The 22,673-nt window shown below is 48.5% G+C and overlaps 2 protein-coding genes across 2 annotated transcripts; both read left to right on the forward strand.

The window, feature by feature from the left end:
• Positions 1 to 7,030: 7,030 nt before the first annotated feature.
• LOC112876616 (homeobox-leucine zipper protein HOX32) lies at positions 7,031 to 12,670 on the forward strand. Its single transcript, XM_025940757.1, has 18 exons — positions 7,031 to 7,538; positions 8,480 to 8,639; positions 8,800 to 8,915; positions 9,003 to 9,093; positions 9,191 to 9,286; positions 9,367 to 9,480; positions 9,582 to 9,665; positions 9,819 to 9,974; positions 10,078 to 10,152; positions 10,255 to 10,361; positions 10,464 to 10,656; positions 10,753 to 10,941; positions 11,035 to 11,115; positions 11,189 to 11,323; positions 11,413 to 11,738; positions 11,889 to 11,994; positions 12,079 to 12,228; positions 12,332 to 12,670. The coding sequence occupies exons 1-18, from the start codon at positions 7,294 to 7,296 to the stop codon at positions 12,476 to 12,478; spliced, it is 2,571 nt and encodes an 856-aa protein (XP_025796542.1). The 5' UTR covers positions 7,031 to 7,293; the 3' UTR covers positions 12,479 to 12,670.
• A 2,724-nt stretch (positions 12,671 to 15,394) lies between these two features.
• Positions 15,395 to 18,827, forward strand: LOC112872686. The gene is made up of 3 exons (XM_025935760.1): positions 15,395 to 15,598; positions 18,113 to 18,265; positions 18,441 to 18,827. The coding sequence occupies exons 1-3, from the start codon at positions 15,480 to 15,482 to the stop codon at positions 18,544 to 18,546; spliced, it is 378 nt and encodes a 125-aa protein (XP_025791545.1). The 5' UTR covers positions 15,395 to 15,479; the 3' UTR covers positions 18,547 to 18,827.
• Positions 18,828 to 22,673: the final 3,846 nt, after the last annotated feature.

Raw genomic sequence — 22,673 nt, forward strand, 5'->3', positions numbered from 1 at the left:
ATTCTTAACTACTCCATTAGGCTATACGTCTGATCGCCTTTTGACTAGCAATAAGTGGGCAAGCATGCAATTGAACTGAATTCTACAGAAAGGCCGGGCATGTACATGCATGCATGTCTGCAGGGTCATGAATTACGCAAATCCAAACCTTTTGGATACTCAGAGGTCAGGACCATCAAATTAGCTTCGGTGCATCGGCCTGATTAACTTCTAATTGCAGGACTCCATGGTTTAAATAATGCCTAAGCAATGAGAACCATCGAAAGTGGCCAGAGCTCAGCTGCAGGCCAACTGAATAACTCAGGCCTGTCAGATCGACCACCACTACTAGCAGCTAGCTAGCTGATCGAACGGGCATTGCCATTTCATGACCCGGCACAAGCACTCGATTGCGCCACACACTGCCTGCTGCAAGCATTCATTCACTCCCCAGTTGCTAATCCAGCGCAAGATCTCGAGCCCTGCGGTCAGCTTTCGCGTGTTCATCGCCCTGCCCTGCCGTTCTGGAGCAACAGGACACGGGCGTGAATGCAACGATGCGCTTTCCCTTCAATTATTACGGCTTTGATATGATGTGCCGTTTGTGTTGTTTCTGTTCACGGAGATCTTCTCTCCCTGTGTTGTGTCTGGTTGATAGCGATGCAACAACTGACGAACGGTAGTAGAAAAATGCTGCTAGCTTGCCAACATTATTTGGAGGAGCTCCGGATCAGAGCCAACAACTTTTGAAGAATGTCGTCGTCGAAAGTTGAAGGAATGATGTGTTGCAAGTCTTTCTTTATTCGTGAAGATATGGAAGTTTTTTTTGGCATTTCGATAGTTTGATTATATTTCTATTTTACTTCTGGTACAAGTATAGATCTCTAGTAGCAAGTAGCATCAAAACTGTACAAATAGGACTAACAAAGCGAATGACAGGTACGCGGTATTGAATTCAGCACATAAACGTGCTGAAGAACTGATGATAGCGAATGGCAGATTGATCCATATTTACTGGTTGAACTTTGCCGTAGTATATATCAGCACGGAACGGTTTGTGTTTATAAAAAATCATATATCCGAATCATATCTGAGGAACGTTTCAGAAATAAATTAAAAAAAAGAAAAGGTCAGCAAAGGTTAATAATTTAAGCAATCTTCGATAGCGACAACTGATTGAGAAGGAAGTAGCAGTTTCAGATTGACCAAAAAAATAATTTAAGTCAAGCTTGTTCCAGAAAGACAAATAATGAAAAAGGAGCCGTATGAACACCTCATATCAGCTTGGATCAATTGGTGTTTCCTTAACACCTATCCTCATTTATCCGCACGAATTTCCCGCCGAAAACTTTTCTTCCCCTTTTCCACGGGCACAATATGTGATCATGAGCAAAAGCCTGCATTTGTGGGGGCTTAGTGGAATTGGCATCCCTTTGGATGCAAGGCACATCACCAAGGAAAAAGATGCAAGCTTTCCCCCCTTGGCTCATGCTTTGCCCCCTAACACTAGGGTTAAGTGCTCCAAACGCAGTGTGGCCATAAAACTAACATATCACGCCCCACCAATTAAGTACTCTCCCTGATGGCACTTGAGGCCCTAAAAGGCTCTCTTGTTGTTTATTTGTTCTTCCTGGAATTCTGTCGGTCCAAATGGCGCACTTTAGTTAATTAGCTGTCTCGCATAATACGTGTTCTAAGCGATAACACACCTTTTGCCCGCACCTTAATTTTTATTTTTTATACCCCAGTTGAGTCACATTGGATTCGGATTGTGAATTTGTTTAAATATTTTTCCATGTAATGACAAAAGAATTGCCTTTTTTTGTGCAATGTAGCAGGTGTGTGTATCCCTCGATTGATGCATGCATGCTTCTTTTTCTGTGGGTGGTATAGGAACAAGTGTAGCTTCTAAGCAACATATACTACAGACCGACCAGGAACCTTTTTCTTTGAGGATTTTTGGATCTAATAAAGACCGTATGTCACCAACTCGCAACGGTTTCTGCAAATGAAAAGACACGTAGACAGAGAGAGAGAGAGAGAAAGAAACCAAAAAACAAAAGTAGCTTTAGTGTTCTCTTCTCCTTTTTACTGTCTGCCATGCGTGTGGCTAGCTCTCTCTCTCCTTGTTCTAAATTGACCTGAAACACAGTTAACCGTCCTAGTAATTTTCTCCATGTCACTGTAACGACAGGATCGAAATTAATAAACAGCCCGTATCATCATATAGATTATTATATACACAAAACAAACAAACATGCAGTGAAAACCAAATGCAAAAAGAATTCAGACTGAAAAAAAGGACCATGATGATGTGCCAAGTCTCTGAATATTCCCCTGCCTCTCAGCGAGGGGGACCTAGCTGGCTTCTTCTCGCCTTGCCTGCACACGAGCTGCACATTTCCATGCATAGATGGACGGGCTCGCAAATTCATACCATATCCTCACTGTATACACATGAACGAGCGACAAGATTACGTTGCCGCCACTGAACAGTGGGGCCGCCCCTCCCGGCGATCGGCCGGCGTGCAGTGCAGCAGAGACATTCCCCACGGCCAGCTGGTGGTATATTCACCACGCTGTCGTGTCGCGCCAGTCGCAGCTCTGCACGCTGCCGGCAGAGCCGGCGAGCTCGGTAGAGAGAGAGAGAGAGACAAAAGCTCGCGAGAAAATCCATGGTGGTGCGGCATGGGGCCGTGGCCAGCGGCCGGCCGGGGCGTGGGCGTGGCGGGGCTCGGCGTGCGCTGCGCGCGCCGGGGCGGTGTCGGCCGGGGCCGCGGCAAAAGCCTGGCGGGCACGCGCACCGCGGCCGGCCGCGCCGCGCTGGACCACGCGCGCGCTTCCACACACACACACACACGCATCCATCCCTGTCCGCGGGCGCGTCCACGGCGACGCATACGCATGCCACGGCGCGCACCGCGCCAGCCAGCGCGCGGCGCATGCGTGTGTCCAAAGAGTCCAGCACGCAGACGAGCCGGGCACCGCAGGGCGCAGGCTAGGCAACAATGCCGGAGCGGCATCGCCGGCTTTGGCTAGTGACGGGTCCCTTTTGCGTTGGCGCTGGCACACCGCCGTTTCCTTGTCAAGCGCCGGTGATGCAGTACAGGTGCACAAAAGCAGGGCTCGCTTTCAAACTTCAGAGTGCAATGCCAACATCCGGAACTGTCTAGGGCTCCTGATGATGGTGGTCGATCTACGCGAGCCTGTAGATTGAATGCGGTTGGTATTTGTCTCTGATGAGCTCATAAATCGTCGATCGGAACTGAACCTCGCGTATAGATGTATGATCTGTTGTACCAATTAATGAGTTTGACTACTGTATATATACATGTACACCAATCAGTCATTTATTGTATGATCTAAAAAAACAATTTGATTTAGAATACTTTTATTTACTTGAAAAATCTGGGTACTATCCTTATCTCCAATTACTCAATAATAGAGACATGTAGGATTTGGGTTCGCCGTGTCGCGCTAAGGGAGGGGATTAGGGGAGTACACCTTTCAAAAAAAGAGGGATGGGAGTACAAATGCAGAGGATGATCCTTTGTATAGGAGGAGAAAAGCGAAAAATACCGTGGCGATGGAACGACAATAACGCCTACTTGCATCAATGTTGAATCTTCTAAAAATCATTTCCATTTTTTACATCTGGATTTACTCGAAAGTAAATGTGGTGAGGAGGATGGACAGCTGAATTAAAATTGATAGGTCAAAAAATGGATGATATTGTTAACAAATATGCCATCAGTTGATAGAAAGGATTTATTAGTACCATCAGTCAATGGGGGCAAATCCAACGTGGGGGCAGGGGGAAGAAGAAGAGGAAAAGGAGAGGAAGAAGAAGAAAAGGAGATGATGGAGGAAGAAGAAGGAGAAATAAAATAAACCCCTCCCCCAGTTCAACTTTTAGATCCGCCACTGCCACTCAATATGATAGATTAGCATTTGTCATGCATACACTCAATATAACAGCTACGACCGAAGATTGTCATTCGTGGTCAAGAGTATTGACTTTAGGGTATTGGGATTTATTGTCTTCTTTTTTTTATGGAAGGTATTAGTCAATTTGGGATGAGTTTTCAATGCACATTCTTGATGCCTAAGTGTAAAATTGTTTTCACGTTTTCTGAAGCCTAGGATACCAATGGACACCATTGTGTTAGGCATACATACTTAATTGGAAAAATGCCATAAGTCTTTTGGGTGATTTTGTGCACCTTAGAGGTTTTGGGAGTTTTATCCTAATCCATTTGAATTTTCTCTCCCTCCCTATACACCCTATCAAAATTATGATGTAATGAGAATGAATCTATGGGAGTTTTGAATATCTACCTTTATTTTTTATCCCCTTTGATTTCACCACCATGCCACTCTCAGCACAACTTTCTCTAGCCATTGGGGATGGTTGGACGACCGTAAGAGAATATGAATCTTCAGTACAGTTGAGAGTCTTTTATGTATATGAATGTTGAGGTTTTAGACCCAAATCTATGATCCTGTGTCCAAATTGTTAGGATCACTTTTAGACCCACGAACCTGCCAAAGAAACCTAAGCAATGCAAGGGCACAGGAATAACTGAGCTCTACCAGTTCATCTAGCACTGGAAGAACACAGTACCCGACAAATCTATGATCCTTCGTAGCCGTTGAATTCATGAACCAGCTGCAAGATGGAAATGAACCCTTTGCAGCTCTGCTGCTCGTCCATTGAATGTCAGCAGGCCAAAGCGACGGATCGGAAGCGTAGCATGGAAGGTGCACAAGGTGATGCAGCCGCCCCTCGTGCCGGCCCTGGTCTCTCGCCGGCCAAAAATTTAACCTCCCGGCAGCAAAAATTTATCCCACTGTTTTGTGGTCTCTGAAGCACATGACTCTCCTGCCGCAATGAAAACTTTTTGCAGGTTGCCTGACTTTTAATCTGGGTAAAAAAATTCAGAGCCGACTGTATCTCTTTTATATGTTTTTATTCTTTGGTTTCAACTTTACAAACCCACTAGTATTACATACTCATATACAAAATACACGCTGATTGCCCGGCAAATTTTGTAACAAAAAATAATGTCTCGACCGTACCTTTTGAGTTGAAAGAATGAAATTTTCCCATCAAATTTAACGATGTGGAACCACATTACCATTACTTTTTTACTCTTATCAATACCCGCTTGCTCTCGAAGAATTGCTCGCTCAACCTTCAACAGAAACAGAACCGTGCCACCGCCTCCTGCGACGTGGGCCCCGGGTACCTACACAGGCAGGTGTGCAGGTAGGCGAGGGCATCGAACACAGTTACACACGGGAATCGGGTCAGTGTAACAGTATATATGAACAGTTTACACACAGTCTACAGCCCGGCCTGCTTATCCCCGTGCTCCGACACTGTTCGCCTGCCTGCGTGTGTGGTCTTGGCCGTGTTTTCGTTTCGCTTTATTACCGGTTCCAACGGAGAGCCTGTCAGGCTGTGACACGGTCACGGGCGATGTAGATCAGTTCGAGAGCTAACGCAGATCTCCCATCGCGGCGTCACAAGCGAGCAAAGAAACCTTCTGTGCTTAGTATGCGCAAATGATGAATGGCTGAATGCACCCTGAGCTTTATTTTAGCTCGACTTCAAAACTCCGGTTGTTGAAAACGTCGAGCCTTTGCAATCAGACGTACGAGTGGTAACAGATCATGGCTTTAGCCGTTCTCAACTAAAAATTTATATAAGTTTTTAAAATTAAATTTTTAGACTCTCTACCGCTTAGACGCGTGTGAGCTCGGTCGGAGCAAGAAAAGCATGTTTTCAATCACCCTAAGGATTGAAACACCATGGCTCTTGTTACAACCCCGATAACCTGTTGGCTGTCATGTGCTTATTTACGGGCAAACCGTGCGCGCGCGTGTTGCTCTCGTTCACGGTTCCACCTCCGAATGGCCGGCACCGTGGGGTCCGTGTTCTGCAGCGCCCTGGCCGCCGTATTTAGGGCCAATTTGGTAGAGCTCCCAGAGCTGATTCTCTGCTGAATCCAGCAAGAGCTCTGCCAAACAGTTTTTTAGAGAGAAGTGATTCTCTGCTGATTCTGTGGAGTGATTCTCTGAAATGAACTAAGAGGCTGGGAGCTGAAAAAAGTAGCTTCTCCTGATTCTGTAAAGTGATTCTCCATCCTGATTTTAAGAGTTTATGCTAGAGAATCAAAGAGAATCACCTTCAGTCACAGAATCACTTCTCTTAGAGAATCAGCTCCCACAGAGAATCAAAATCTGTTTCAACTCTACCAAACTGTCCCTTACCCGCGGCGCGCCACGAGCGAGCATGCTCCCTGCGAGCTCCTGCCACGGACATGTGCCGGCCATCAAAAGCGTAGCGCTAGCGCGCGCCACCAGCGGCGACACGCCTCCCGAGCCCAAAAACAAAATGGAGTCCTTCCTCCAATGTCCGTCGAATCTCGCCAGAACACACACGGGTCTGGCGCGGGCCTTGGCGTGGGTCCGTGGTCTTCAAATTTTTCGCCGGATAAATTAGCACGGATTTTGAGTAAACTTTTCTTTTCTTTAGGGGTGTTTAGTCTGTCGCATCAAAAATTTTTATCATTTAAAAATATTAAATAAAATCTAATTATAAAATTAATTGCAGAATTTGAGCATTTTCTTATCTTAAGCTTTGTTCTTCTTGACATATCTCCTTCCTTCTCCCTTGCTTGATCTCGAGCTACCATACCCACAAGATCTAAGCAACCTAGCTCGACAGATATCCAGTGTAGGCTTACTATTTTATATAAAAATTACGGTTTTACTAAACAAATATTAAATCCAAAATCTACCTCACCTTTGTAATTGTAGAATCGGGAAAATAGATGCATTTTAGCAACAAAACGAAAGACAAAAAAAGAAAAGAAAAGGAATACGAGTACATTATTCGAAAAGGCCCTTGCGTATCCATCTTTCTCGCCCCAAGACCCCCCCACTCGACTCACAGTTTCACACGACACCAGGCTACACGAGCCGAGCTGAGCATTTGCCGCTACTATTAAACCAACCCCCACTCATCTCTCCCCCTTCTCTCCCCATCTCTGCCTCGCCGCTGCCTTTCCCTTCCCCCTCGCGCCCCGCCACCTCCTCCCCCTCCACCGCGTCTCGGCAAGCAACAGCTCCCCACCGACCCACCACCGCCGCCACCGCCACTCCTCCCACCACCATGGCGTCGGGCGGCCGCGCTCTCGGCCCGAGGCCATGACTCGGCGCCGCCCGTGGCCGTGGCTCTCCGTCTCCTCCCTCTCCCTGCGACGACAACCCCTCCTGTTCCCCCTCCTCCTCCTTGGGCGGCGATAGATGGCGGCGGCGATGGTGGTGGGCGGGGGCGGCAAGGACCGCTCCTCGCCTGGCGGCGGCGGGGCGCCGCAGGTGGACACGGGCAAGTACGTGCGCTACACCCCCGAGCAGGTCGAGGCGCTCGAGCGGGTCTACAGCGAGTGCCCCAAGCCCAGCTCGCTGCGCCGGCAGCAGCTCATCAGGGAGTGCCCCATACTCAGCAACATCGAGCCCAAGCAGATCAAGGTCTGGTTCCAGAACCGCAGGTGCGTCGCCGGAGCTCCCGCGCCTCTCCCGATCCGTCATCTGTGCTCCTGCCTGCCTGCGTTTTTTTTCTCCTTTTCAGGGATTGTGCGTCCCTGCCGTCAAAATTCGCCCCCGTTTTTGTATTTCTTGCCATCTTGGTTTGGATTAAATTTTAAATCAGTAACGAACTTCCTTGTTAGCCGCGTGTGTTTGTTTTCATGTAGGCCATCGAAGTCGTCGTGGGTACAAAGAGAGGAGGGGAAAAAATGGTTTTGGTACTAAGTTCTGCTTAGTTTTTTCAAGGGTGTCCATTCTATCTCTTGCATTGGACTGGCTGGCTGCTAGCAGACATGAGCCCCCGTTGGTCTGTTTTTGTTTAGAGTCAATAGTTTCTAGGACATGATTTTGTTTGAAATTTTGAACCATTCTAGTCCGTATTTGCTCAGTTTTCAGCTGGAACTTGTATCGAGTACTGCTGTAGAGTGCAAATGTCCTTTTTTTTTTCAGATTTTTGCAGTTTGTATTGTGCCGCGGTTAGGCGTAGTGGATGCGTCTTTTGCTGGTCGCTTATATTAGTTTCTTTACATGTAGCAACCTTTGATTAGCATTTGTAAGGAAAAGTTGTTGGCCTTGATATGTTGCCATCATATTTTAATGAATATAAATGGATCTAATCAGATGTCCCGTGCTTCTCACAATGTTCACGTTAAGAGCGGATTTAAAGTGTAGTAGGGATACATCATTTTCAGTTGGGCGACCAATTAACTTCCCGAGTTAGTGTCCGCCATTGGTTGCTTTCCTGCCATACGCATGTGTAGCTGGAATGTGATGTGTGGAATGAGCAATAGCGTTGGAATACTCTGTAAGCTAGCAATTGTTGGCATGGTTTCTTCATATGCAAGTGACATTTGTAACTCCTGTGCGATGTGACTAACATTCTGATGGTTCTTACGATTGGTAGATGCCGTGAAAAGCAGCGGAAGGAGGCCTCGCGCCTGCAGACTGTGAACCGGAAGCTGACTGCAATGAACAAGCTGTTGATGGAGGAGAATGACAGGCTGCAGAAGCAGGTGTCCCGTCTCGTTTACGAGAATGGGTACATGCGGCAGCAGCTCCATAATGTGAGATTCATCTCCTTTGCTGATCCCATCACATGTTACTTGTATATTTGTAGATTATTTACCTGAATATTCTTGTAGGAACAAATGTTAATGTTTAAATGATTTCAGCTGTTCATCAACTGCTTCTGCTTTCTAATGCTGTGTGTTATGATGTTTTTAGCCTTCTGTTGCGACTACAGACACGAGCTGTGAGTCTGTGGTCACAAGTGGTCAGCACCACCAACAGCAAAATGCAGCAGCTCCGCGTCCTCAAAGGGATGCGAATAACCCAGCTGGGTAATTTCAGCGCGTAGCATTTTTTAAGACCGTTTTGTACTTCCACGCTTGTAAGTAAATCTGACGGTGTCCTTTTGTATGTGGCAGTCTACTCGCTATTGCTGAGGAGACCTTGGCAGAGTTCCTGTCGAAGGCGACGGGGACTGCTGTCGATTGGGTGCAAATGGTTGGGATGAAGGTAATGCAGTTGTTGGGACAAAAAGAATGAATTGTGCCATGTGTTGCTATTTGAATATTGTTTTGGCTAATTACTTATAGCATGAATTCCTTTACAGCCTGGTCCGGATTCCATTGGAATCATCGCTGTTTCGCACAATTGTAGTGGCGTAGCAGCCCGAGCTTGCGGCCTAGTGAGCCTTGAGCCCACAAAGGTGTGTTTTTGTTCACGCTTCATCATCACATAACTTTATGTTTCCATTCAGCAGACATGTCCTAATAGACTACTCCATAGGTCGCGGAGATCCTTAAGGATCGCTCCTCTTGGTACCGCGACTGCCGGTGTGTGGATATCCTCCATGTTATCCCTACGGGTAACGGTGGAACTATCGAGCTTATCTACATGCAGGTGTGCATGGTCTTGCAAGTTGTAGTACATTTGACATTCACTTAAATCATTGTCCTTTGTGTTGACTGTAACATAATTGTTGCTTCCATCCTTTTCTTTAGACTTATGCACCGACAACTTTGGCGGCACCGCGCGACTTTTGGACTCTCCGTTACACTAGTGGTCTTGAAGATGGCAGTCTTGTGGTAATGCTTCTTTCCTTTGCTTGCTATCATGTTGTCATCAATTTTGTTTTCTAGTTCTGTTTAGATCAAACAGATGTTACTTATGTTAAATGCTGTTTGATTGCCATCTTGTGCTCACAGTTGGTAATTGTTCTCCATTGCCTTGTTCTGTAGATCTGTGAGAGGTCATTGACACAATCGACTGGAGGCCCATCAGGACCCAACACTCCGAATTTTGTCAGAGCCGAGGTGCTTCCTAGTGGCTATTTAATTCGACCGTGTGAGGGAGGTGGCTCCATGATTCACATTGTGGATCACGTTGACTTAGATGTAAGTAGCATTGATATTTTCCTATCCAAGTTGGGGAGTTTGATAAGATCTCCTGGCTTGAATACTTTTGGGCATGCATCTTAATCTTATGTTCTTGTTGTAGGCTTGGAGCGTGCCTGAGGTTCTTCGCCCACTTTATGAATCTCCAAAGATTCTCGCACAGAAGACAACTATTGCTGTATGTTTTGCTATTGTGATTTTCCTCAAGATTTCATTGGCATGAACTATTATTTTGGCTCTAATGTATGAATGATTGAGTCTCAATTTCTTATCTGTACAGGCACTGCGTCACATTAGGCAAATTGCGCATGAATCAAGTGGGGAAATGCCCTATGGAGGTGGCCGCCAGCCAGCAGTTCTGAGAACATTCAGTCAGAGGCTCAGCAGGTTTGTTGCAGTGTTCCATGTTCTTATCTACCACCCATGTCATTGTAATTTATTAATGAACCAATACACTGCCATGTCTAACATCTTCAATGTAATTTACAGGGGATTCAATGATGCTGTCAATGGGTTTCCAGATGATGGTTGGTCACTGATGAGTAGTGACGGTTCTGAGGATGTTACCATTGCTATCAACTCCTCTCCAAACAAACTTGTTGGATCTCATGTCAACTCCTCCCAGCTGTTTTCGGCAATTGGAGGTGGCATCTTATGTGCAAAAGCATCAATGTTGCTACAGGTTCGTACTCTTATCCATTGTGTTTGCTACCTATATGTTGATGCTATAATAAACTGATTTTAACCAAGGTGTTATGAACTTTTTCTCAAAATGCAGAACGTGCCACCTGCTCTACTAGTGCGATTTCTGAGGGAGCATCGCTCTGAATGGGCCGATCCTGGTGTTGATGCTTATTCTGCTGCTGCTCTGAGGGCTAGTCCATATGCAGTTCCTGGCCTGCGAGCTAGTGGTTTTATGGGCAGTCAGGTTATACTGCCACTAGCACACACCTTAGAACATGAAGAGGTAAATTTATAGTTAATATCCTTTTTGTGTTACTTACATGAAGTAGTATTTTTGACTGATGTTTGATAATCAAACTGACTTTTAAAACTGCAGTTCCTGGAGGTCATTAGGCTTGAGGGACACAGCCTATGCCATGATGAAGTTGTTCTATCAAGAGATATGTATCTTCTGCAGGTATACGTTAGCCTTTGATTAGTTTCAATTATGCTGTTGCATTGGCCTCACAGGATTGTATGTTCTTTGGCAGTTGTGCAGCGGTGTGGATGAAAATGCAGCTGGTGCATGTGCCCAGCTTGTCTTTGCACCCATTGATGAATCTTTTGCTGATGACGCACCGCTTCTACCCTCAGGCTTCCGTGTCATACCACTGGATGCCAAGACGGTTAGTAGAACAGGTTTCTTACTTGTAGCATTTGCCTTTGTTATGGTCTATACTAACAATGGGTAGGTACCATTACCAATGAACTGCAGGATCCACCATCTGGCACACGCACACTTGACCTAGCCTCTACTCTTGAGGTTGGATCCGGTGGGACTACTCGTGCTTCCAGTGACGCCTCCAGCACCTGCAACACAAGATCAGTCCTGACTATTGCTTTCCAGTTCTCATATGAGAACCATCTTCGAGAAAGTGTTGCGGCAATGGCCAGGCAATATGTCAGGACTGTGGTGGCATCAGTGCAGAGGGTGGCCATGGCAATAGCTCCCTCCCGTCTCGGTGGACAGCTTGAAATGAAGCAAACTCCTGGATCTCCTGAGGCGCACACGCTTGCAAGGTGGATCGGCAGGAGCTACAGGTAAAACACTCTTTCCTGAATTGGGTTGGCGATTTTCAGAACATTTCGATAGGTGACAACATCAGTCGATGTATCCAATTGTTCAGTCTGAATCATATTACTCTGTTCAATTGTGCAATGCAGTAATCTCTGTCACATTAAAACTTTCAGGTTTCACACTGGAGCTGAACTACTTCGCGCAGACACCCAATGCACGGATGCTTCCTTGAAAGCACTCTGGCAACACTCAGACTCTATCATGTGCTGTTCCCTGAAGGTCAGTGTTCGTTCTTGTTTATGTTGTCGATTCAATCCACCATGCTGTCTGGCTCATGATAGTTTTGTGAAACTATGAATTCAGGCTGCTCCTGTGTTCACCTTCGCCAACCAAGCCGGCCTCGACATGCTGGAGACGACTCTGATTGCTCTCCAGGACATCTCACTGGAGAAGATCCTCGACGATGATGGTCGGAAGGCACTTTGCACTGAGTACCCCAAGATTATGCAACAGGTATGCAGAAACAGCCGTTGTTTAAAACATCCTCCTAGGGGATCCAGTACAATCCAACCATCAATGATGCTAATGCAAAACGCCAATCTCTTGCCCTCTGCAGGGCTTCGCATACCTCCCTGGTGGAGTCTGCGTGTCGAGCATGGGTCGGCCCGTGTCGTACGAGCAGGCGGTGGCGTGGAAGGTCCTGAGTGACGACGACACCCCACACTGCCTCGCCTTCATGTTCGTGAACTGGTCCTTCGTGTGAGAAAACCCTAGTAGAGTCAGTCCCCTTGTATGCACAAGTGTCATTTCTTCAGGCCTTGTCTGTATCCATGTACCGTCGCTTTTGTAAACCTATGAGACTTGAATCGCACCTCCCCAGTTCATCCTGAGGACACAAACTGCTTGTAGTTGTTCGTCTTTGCTTGCTATCTATGATGGATCGTGGTTTGCTTCATCTCCTGAGATTGCCAAATTGGGTGGCCTAGTGGGTCTCGGTTGCTGAATTCACTGCTTGATCGGTGGTGGTCTTTGGGCGCCTCGAACGTGGAGGCGCCAGGTGAGTGATGTCTGATGTGGCTGTTTGCCGACCTCGGACGCCGACCATGTACCCCCGGCGGGGGTCCCGGATGGCGACCGCCGGCGGCGGCTGTGGTGGTGGTGGTTGCGACTCGCAGACGAACTGATCTGGTTAGGTCAGGTGTGCGGTCTTCCGGTAGGCCACCACGGTGATGGACGGGGCGGGGAAAGAGGTGGGGAAAGCTATGCCTGAGGGCACCTGAGGACGGTGACGGGCCGCCTAACCCCGGGGACCCGGTCGCCGCCGGGTGGCGTCGGGCGTGCCCGCCAAACCCGCCGCGTTCTGGCGGAGCATTCTCGCATCCATGGCGCTGTCAAGAGTGTACGTGGGTGGGTGGGCGACCGGGAACGAACGGGACGGGTGGATGGGGAAGCGTTTGTGGTGGCTTTTGTGGCAACCGTGGCGATGGGAGTGGTTGGTCTTGAACTCTTGGTACCTGTCCCGGTGTGAGGGGAGGTGGGTGTTGCTACTTGAGGGTGGCAATCAACTGGTCTATAACGGGGGTTGAAGTAACCCGGCTGTTTTACAGGGGCTTGATTGGAGTACGTATTGTACATGCATGATTCAAACTCCAGGCCAAACTGCAAAGTATAGTACATGCACGTTGCAGAAGGTTGGGAGTCTGCCGCTGTGGGGCCAGAGGTCAGAGCGGTGTAGCACGCGCCGGTGCGCGCGTAGCCCTGCGCGGCTGTCCGGTTTGTACGCGGCAGCCGCAGCGGAGGCAGGGCCGGCCGGCCTCGGCCTCGGCGCGGCACGCGACGCGCGGCAGAGGAGCAGACACCAGGAGGGGAGGCGCGGCAGAGGAGCAGACACCAGGCGCACAGAGGCCGCGTCTTGTCGGTGGCAGCAGAGATCTCCCGGCTTTTTTCACCGCTCCATCCGTTTTGTCTGCGGCCGGCCCAGCCCCGGCTTTCGCTGCTCCACCGCATTTCGGTGCGGACGTGCAGTACTCTCCTACGCTAGCGCGGCAGCATTCACTCCTCCCTGTCTCGTTTTCACTGCTCCCCTTGGCAGCCGGCAGCATATCGCGAGGCTGCTTTTGGTTGCCGTGAGCCCGTGACGTGACGAGGGGAGGGCCGGCGCCGCCGAGATCCGCCGGTCGGGAATAAAACCGCGCGCCGCGCCGGCTGCTGGCAGCGGGCGCGACACGCGGCGGGCGGCATGTCGGTACAGGAAGAGGTGGCCCAACGAGCAACGCGCGGTCTCTCTCTCTCTCTCTCTCTCCCCCCTCGCAGCGTGCGAAGCGCGGGCCGGGTGATCACGCGGCGGATTCCGCGTGCACGCGGCTGACGACGCAGCCCGGCCTGGCTGCCCTGTCCGCCGTGTTAGTTGGACTGATAACGGGGACGGGGATGCCGGCGGGATAGATGCGGCCTGCCCGCGACGACGCCTGCTCCTCGGCACGCGCAATGACCGATCGAGCAGCCACTCCCGTCGCCTCGCCGTGCGTGGCGCGTGCCGCGTCCGCCGCAACTCTCTCATCAGTCATCAGCGCTCCACCGCGGGCGTCGTTGGAGCGCCGGCGGCGAGCGAGGGGCGGCGCGGCAGGGTCGTAACGTCGCAAGTGGCGCGACGGGGCGGTCGCGAGAGTAGTCCGTGCACGAGGACAGGAGGAGGAGAAGGGGGATATTGTGGCTGGCTCGGGCCGCGGGCCATGATGGCGCATTGGCTGCGTCGTCTGCGTGCCTCTGCGGCGCGTTACTGCTAGCCTGCTAGTACTAGCACCTGCGACGACCGTGCTTCCTGCAGGCCGCGACCTATTCTATTCCCCTTCCTCGCACGACTGGACGGGTCGTAGTGTGTGCAGCGGCAGCCGCGATCCTGCGCCGCTGCTGGTGCTGTCGCAGGGCCCGTGAGCAAACGGTGCCTGTGCCTGCCTCTCCTCGTGCTAGCTTCAAGGCTTTGCAGTTTTGACCTCTGATGTGATGTGACCGGAGCGCGGCCAGGCCCGTGAATATGCGACTTGACCTGTCTCTGTGCGTGCCTTCGACCACGCCGGCGGCGCCCGGCCGCTCCGCAGCTAGAACCTGCAGCCCCTACCACTCCTGCTGCATGTTACCGCTCGTGGCTGCGTTTAGCAGCTATCTATATCCAGTCGATCTATTTGCAACATTTCGCTACGGTCTAGTCTGCTGGCTGCTTTTGTGAACGGCGGATCCGAGAGGAACCGCGGTAGTACTGACGTAGCTTCAGGATGTGCTTCAGATTAACTTCTCTCTCTCTCGTTTGAGTTGACAAGATTGTTCTTTTTTTGATGAAGAAGCAAGATCCTATTCTGTATGACAAGCAGATCCCATTTTTTTCTTCTTTTTTCTTGACAGTGTTACTTGCCACTATAGCAATTCCTGACCATTATCTAAAAAAAATAGGAATAACTAAGCAATTCCTGATGCCCCTCACTGCTGAAGCAGCACTGCAGCAGAATAGAGGACGTTTTGCACAAGTCCAGTCCAGTAATGATTTGGGTTCGAGCCTCTCTTTTGACTCCATGGGCCATTTTACAAGCCCAACGGCTGGTGACCGAACGGGCCGAGCTGACACTGCAGAAAGAAAAGTTTCGATCTGTTTTGGCCCAATCGCTCAGCGCTTCACACCCACGCAACACGGACGGCGGAGGCGGTCACGCGAGGAATATTAGGATCCGCCACCGGTGAGGAGGAACACGGACGACGGAGGCGGTCACGCGATGGAGAAGCCGCCGCCGGAGCCCGCCCCCGCGGCAGCCGCGGAGGAGGTGGCGGCGCGGTTCAGGTCGCTGGTGGACCCCGACGACGTCGCCTCCATCAGGCAGACGCAGCACCTCATGTGAGCCCCCGGCCACTCTCCCTCCTTTCCTCCCGTCCGCCGATCCCGTCGAGCTCTCCTGCTTAATTTACAGTTCTGACAGTTCAGTTGTTCCGATACATCAATTTTACTGCAAGGGCTTCACTCCCTGTGCATAGCCCCCGTTTCTGGTATTTTTCTTCCTCATCAGATTTAGACGGCTCCAGGGCTAGGCATCAGTGGTTTTTGTTTAGCCCCCGTTTGGAACATTGGAATTAAATTCCATTCTAATAATCATAATTTAGATACAAATCTATTAAGCTAATATGATTATATACGGAATATACTTGTATAGTATCGTTGACCATACGAGGAAGATAATAACATGCTATATTTCTACTATAGAAGAGTTAGTCAAGGATCATGCTATAAGTTATATAAGTTATGGAATAGAAACATAACTTGGTGGTATATGGAATCAATTTCCATCTCTCATCATATGAATTTAGGGCAAGCTTATATCTAAACTTTGGAAAGTGGTTGGAAAGTGGTGGGACGTCAAATTCTAAGCCAAATAGCCTAGTTTATTAAATAGATTTCAATTCTTCCAAAACGAGAGGATCCAAATGGATCGTAATTTGTTGCTTGCGTACCTGATGAGGGGCTATTGGGGATGCCAGCCTAAGGCATAAGGGCATTGATGGTTGCTCCCATACGCAGTTCCAAAGTGTTGATTCGTGATCTAATGTGTGAGTTAGTGTGCGACCCTCGTTCATTTTCCTGATGATTTGTTAATGGCACGAAATTTCAGTAAAAGTGCGCATGGATCCATGTATAGACTAGACCTCACAGCTAAACGTGTGTTCATCGTGGTACTTAAGCATCGTCTGTTAGTGCTGCATTTTTGCAAAGGGATTCATACTTTCTTCTTTGTCATTGACAGACACCTCGTTATTTTAGGTTCAGGCATATTCTTTGTCATGTAAAGGAACATTCGACGGTTTAATGCAGTAAATTGTTTCAAGTGGTGGCACATATTTGTGTTAGTGATGCTGTTAAAATCCATAAGTTCTACACAAATTTGTTACGTACAGTCATATATGAACACATCATCATCTTCACTGTCCTGTTAAACACAATAGTCTTGATGAAAGTTGCTCAGCTACACTACTCTGCCATGTTTCTATTTCTACAGTTTCTCTGTTCACGCTCTCCTACCTGTCCTACCACTTTCTCTTTGTTTCCTAAACATCCTTGTATCCTGCTTCCTTGCCTGGTTTCCCCGGACCTGCTCCAGGGGAAAAAAGGTTAGGTAGATGGGAAAAGGTAGGCTCCATTAGCTGAAACCTCTGTACTACCAAGGAGACACCCATCCCACATTCTTGCAGTTTAGGGTATTGTTTTCATGTCTGTGTACTTAGAATGCTTGGTATGCATTGTCTTGCACCAACATATTAGCATCAACCTTAGCTATGTATGATAGGAACTTCGATTTCAAACTAGACTTTGTACATTCTATGAAAGGGTTGCTTGAGATCAGGACATCAGGTTGCCATAAAGGGCAGCTGAAATATTACCTGTTTAGAAATCCTGGAAGTAGAAGTAGAATACACATATGAAAATTTCTGCCATTTGATCTACAATTTTTATTTTTACTTGATATGCTTTTAAGTGGTGTTTTTAGCATAAGAAAACTTGAAGTTTTCCTGATTATTTGGTGGGCAGAATATTGTCTTTCAGGAATTTCTGTATACTGCTAATCATTAATCAATACTCAATAATTTACCTTGTTGGCTCAAACAGCCTGAGAGTCCAAAAGGCATAGGGTTTGGGTGTTTCTTAATATTGCTGTTAATTTCAACATTCCTCGTATGTACATAATGCATTTAGCCATGTACAAGCTTTCCTTTTGCAATGAAAGAATGTACCTCCTAGGCTCCTACTACTACCAAGACGACCCATAGGAAACAAAAGAAGCCCTTGCTGCTATTGGAGCATTGCATCTGCTAACAGTATATGTGCTCAATAATCATCTGTTGGAAATTAAATTTGAATTAAGTGTTATAAATTTAAATATCTCATTCATCCTTTTCCATGCTATGGTTCTTCTGATTTTCATTGAGATTAACTCTATAATTGAGTTGCACTTGTTGTTAATGGGTAGTTTCATTTTTGGTTTATGCTCCTAATCTTGAAATTTTATCAAGTGTTCTGCAGCAAGCTGGCTCAATCCTGGTTAGGCTATAATGCAAAGCTTGCATGTGTAGACATCTCCCCCTTTCTGCAAAGAGTCTTACTATTACAATTTGCCTTGGAAATGATTCATTTGTTCTGATCGTTGGTTAAAATGTTACTTATTATTATAGTGAGAGCACGTTAGCTAATGACGCATATAGGATGGCATGCATCACGTTGCTTGATATATGAGCAACGCTAGCTGCTGAAGCGATTCACATCAATTGTTTGGTGGTGGGTTTGGGGATTGGTCCCTTTGTTTCCATTTCTTCAGTAATTGTCATTCAAAAGTGTCAATATTAATTTCCCTTTCGAATGCAGAATGGGGCGATTGCAAGATAGCAATGCAGTTCTCACACATTTTAATGAGTATTCCGAGCAATGCTTTGCAGAAGTGTCTAGTGATTTTGCTAGTAAAACTCGCCTTCTCAAGTCCATGAAAGCTGACCTTGAGCATATTTTCACAAAGCTAAGGTACCATCCCGTGCACTAGGTTTCAATTATCAACTGCTGTACTATCACCCTATTAATTTTCAAGTGGCATTGTGTCCTTGTGCTTGATGTTTCTCTCATACCCAAATCTTTGTTCAGTGTCTGCTTCTAAGATAAATTTCCACTTAAGTGACATTCTTCTTCAACTCTGTTGTAGAGGGATGAAAGCAAGGCTAGCATCCACTTATCCGGATGCTTTCCCTGATGGGGCGATGTCAAAGACGATGGACCAAAGACCAGACCTTGAAAGTCCTCTGGATTAGTTGGTCTAACGCCAAAAATGGTGAAGTGCCGAGATATATGGGCGTTGCTAATAGGTTTGGTCATCTACTCGTGGACTGAAGCAACATATCCTCATTGTGTTGTTGCAGGAAATCCTAGCTTTGAGGAACTTGTGGTTCTGTTTATACAGCTGTAGCTCTCTGTATTAGAACTTAGAACTGAGCTTAATAGATCAGTATATATTTTTTTGTGTAATTATTGAATTTTGCTAGTATTCTTGGCAGATCTATTTAGAGCCGGTGCATGGAGCCGTTAACAAACTGATCATGATGTGTACTCGCAGTACCGGTCGGGGTTTTTAGATTGTGGTCTGTTGCAGATAGATTAGGATCTGTTGCCGCAACATGTTAAAAGATGCGAACTAAGAAAATATGACCACGTAGTCGTGGCTCCTACGAGTAGAAACGCTTGCACTAAATCTCAGAGATCTTTCACTCAGCTAGTTTGTTTTGGAGTGTACTTCATAGTATATTAGTATCCTGTATTTTCCAGATTCAATCTGCAGGTGCCATCACGATGATTAATTGAAAAATAAAATACATTCAGACTGTCATTTTAGATGGAGGTAGGTGTATGTATTTGCAGTTATTCGCCAGGTGATGCGAACCTTACATAGAATCAAGGAAGCTTTTCACGAATCATTATAAGAAACGAAACTTCATATACAATGCAATACAAGTTACACGATACTATTTATTTAATTTTCGCAGTAATCAAACTTAGTATTGCATAATAGTATTTCTTCGCATATCCTAGTAGAAGACTAGAAGGTTTTCATTGCTGACAGCCGCGACTCCAGATCCAGCTCGTACGCTAACCCATTCCCCTTCCTGTTAACCCTCCGCATCTCCTCCGTCACCACGTCAAGGGCGATCAGCGCTTCTTCACCAGTTGCCACAAGGTAAAAGATGTTCGCGAACGACTGCAGCAAGACTATGCCTCTCCTCGTCCAAGAGGACCTCGCGGAGCGTACCGGTAAGCAGCGGCATGCTGCCAACATATTCGGCGCCAGAGACCGTACAGCCCCCTCCGCGTCGATGACGGCGTGCCGCGCCCAGCCGCCGCCGCCGGCGGACGACAGCAGCCAAACGGATATCGTGAGCCTATCCGCGACGAGCAAGCTCAGCCTCCCGTCCGGGCCCGGCGACGACGCCAGGTCGAAATTAGGCAACGTGCTGTGTGATCCGGCAGGCCGTCCGTCGGGAGCTCGATCGACCCCGCCGCCGCCGTCCGGACATCGTAGGTGAGGATGTGGTAGCTCTTGGGCCTGTTCTCGTTCTCGTACATTAGCCAGTGGATCAAGCCCCCACCGAGAACGACTTCGCTGCAGCGATCCTGGAGCATGGAGCCCTGCGACCGAGAATGGCTAACCGATGTGGCGGGGCCCCAAGCGCCGCCGGCGGCGTCTCTGGACCTTGATGGAGCCTGTCAGCCAGGTGTTAAACTCCGCGGCGAGGAGAAGGAAGGAGAGGCAGATGCCGTCCGCGGCGGTGAGCAGGACGTACGTGTAGGGAACCCGGCCGGAATGACGGTCGATGTCTGGCGCGCTGAGGAGGTGCGTCAGGTTGCCGGTCAGGGGGTCGTACACGCACATGGAGGTCCGCCGGCTCGTGCTGTCACATCCAGACATCCTCGGGCGAGCAAAACGAGGCCGTTCCGCGAGATCAGGGGCACGTCGCTGCTGAGGAGGTTGGCGGCGCCGTTGACGGCCAGGATAGGCGTGAGGTGCTTCTCGGAGAAGGACGCCGCCGCGGGCTCGCCGGATGTGCCAGGGAGAAGCAGGCCAGCGGTGGCCGGGGCACCACCTCGTCGTTGTTGCCGAGGTCGAGGAAACCGAGGACGCACGGGGGCACGACGCCGCCGGGTTCGTGGCAGACGCGGCGGATGAAGCCTGGGTTGAGGATGTCGCGGCGCAGCGGCTTGCAGGACGCGGCGCAGCGGACGAGCGTGACGGCGTCCGAACGCGCGACGATCTCGAGGAGGATGTCAAAGGAAAGCGGGGGCGCCGGTGGCCCGCCCTCCAGCTGCGGCGGCAGCTCCGTCAACGGGCAGCGGCGGCTTTTGCTTGGAGGCATCGCAAGTACTTTAGGCTTGTTGCCGCAGGGATCTATATACGATGGCTGAGAGGCATCTCCAAGAGCCCAGCTATCCTCGCTTGGCTACCCAAAAAAAAACATCTCTAAAAACTTGATCCAATAGACTCTGCAAAGATCCCCTCGCCATCCCGCTAGCCATCCCTGCTCCTTCACTCGTCAAAGATACCGAGCCTATCCATCTGTTTCCCGCGGCCCCCACTTGCCGCCGAGGAGGACAGAGCTCTCAGCCGTCGCGCGCCGAGGAAGACGGAGCTCCCCGCCGCCGAGGAGGACGGAGCTCCCCACCGCGCGCCCCTCCGCCGAGGAGGACGAAGCTCCCCGTCGCGTGCCTCTCCGCGGAGCTCCCCGCCGCCTGCTTCTCGCAGCCGTTCTTGCCCAGCACCTCGAGCGCGAAGCGGCGGCGTGCAAAGCTCCCCGACGCGCACCCCTCCGCCGCGCTTCCGCCCCTTCGCCGAGCTCCCCGCCGCCGCGCACCTTGGTCCCCCGGCCAGGCCGGAGCTCGCCGGTCGGCTGTCTTGACTGCGCGCGGCGGCGTGCGGTGCCGAGCAGAGCAAACAGGGCAGGAAGGAAGAGGGGAATGGTGGGAATGAAAAGTGAGATTGACCTGTTGGAGCGTATTGAAATATGAGGAGGAAATTTTAGCTAAATGAATAGTTAAATAGGATTATAAAGAGTGAGATTTAGTTAAGCTTTTAGTGATGCTCTGAAGCTTAGTTTTTTTTTGTAGGTAGGACTTGCATTGTTGTGATCTTGTTGCAGACAAGCAGTTCCGTAAGGAATGAGTGCGACGAATGGTAGCCTTGTGTTCCATTTCTCCTGTACTTTTTTTCCCTATCCTTTTTAAGGTCCATATTAGGAAATCCTTCTCATTATATGTGCAGCGTGGAGGACTGGAAGTTATTTGCCCCAAGTGAGCAGCCATACATGAAATAGAGTAAACTAAAGGTACATTTAACACCTTTGCGTGCTGGATTACATAACAAGAAAATGCTTCTAGGGGAGATTAGACAGAACCACGATTAAGGAGAGAAGAAAGAAGAGAGGGGGGATGAAGATGATTGGCGTTGAGATCTGGCAAGAGACCAAGAAGTGATCGAGGGATTCGTTATAAAGATTGTGAAGCTTCAAAACCGCAATCTTAGTATCTTTGACTCCAATATGTTATTCCACTGTATTTGGCGAGGTCTTTCTATAATCTAAGTTTGTAGCTCCAAATCCTTATGTTGTAATGCATGCAAGATGATAAAATTTTGATGTATGTGAGTCTTTGATGCTATGTCATAAAGAATTTGTTACAATCCCACGAACATATAGTGAAGATATTTTGACGGCTTGGTCGTCATGCCGTTTTTCATCCTAATTCGGAGTCTTTACATGTTAGAATTGATGTATCTTGGTTGATATCATGCAATAGGTAGTGATTATACTGCACATATGCGATGCATTTGTGTTTTCCTCCATGAATAGATTGATGTATTGAGGTTTATTTAGATGTATCCTTGAATTTATGCTTTTGGATAATGTAATAATGTGACGGTAGCTGTATGCATCACAATGCAAAAAGGCCGAAACCTGTCCTTTATCTAAAAAAGTTTGTTTCGCTGTCATAAAAGATTATGCTAATATGTTATCCTAACAAGGTACAGGAGAAAGATTGGCTCCGTAGTAGAGATCGCTTGGCGAGTGAACGCAGTAGGGGCGCCGCTAGTCATGGTGGCAGAAATGGGTGGGACAACTCGATACTACATACTAGGGTGACAGCGTCAGTCGTCCAATAATATAGACTGAGGAGGATAAAGGTTGAGGATGATGGTGAATAGACCTGACCTAAGCATTTCTTTCGGACAGGCTAGGTACGGTTTCAGCTAAACAAAAAAAACTAATTATTTTTTGTGCTAAAAGTTATGCCCGGACTATCCTCACGGTCAGTCTGGGCGTTCGGGCTACCCGAAATTTCGGGTCGGGCTTTTCGGGCTTTTTAAGATTTCGGGTATCTGCAAACGCTACCCGAA

This window comes from Panicum hallii, chromosome 9 (genome assembly GCF_002211085.1).
Source record: "Panicum hallii strain FIL2 chromosome 9, PHallii_v3.1, whole genome shotgun sequence".
Taxonomy (NCBI): Eukaryota; Viridiplantae; Streptophyta; class Magnoliopsida; order Poales; family Poaceae; genus Panicum; species Panicum hallii.

Bases quoted from the DNA above. Each gene is read 5' to 3' on its own strand.
- LOC112876616 (XM_025940757.1), top strand. From the start codon at position 7,294: ATGGCGGCGGCGATGGTGGTGGGCGGGGGCGGCAAGGACCGCTCCTCG. The intron at 9,094-9,190 runs GTAATGCAGTTG...ATTCCTTTACAG, and splicing joins TGCAAATGGTTGGGATGAAG to CCTGGTCCGGATTCCATTGG. The intron at 10,942-11,034 runs GTAAATTTATAG...TTAAAACTGCAG, and splicing joins ACACCTTAGAACATGAAGAG to TTCCTGGAGGTCATTAGGCT.
- LOC112872686 (XM_025935760.1), top strand. From the start codon at position 15,480: ATGGAGAAGCCGCCGCCGGAGCCCGCCCCCGCGGCAGCCGCGGAGGAG. The intron at 15,599-18,112 runs GTGAGCCCCCGG...TTTCGAATGCAG, and splicing joins AGGCAGACGCAGCACCTCAT to AATGGGGCGATTGCAAGATA. The intron at 18,266-18,440 runs GTACCATCCCGT...ACTCTGTTGTAG, and splicing joins CATATTTTCACAAAGCTAAG to AGGGATGAAAGCAAGGCTAG.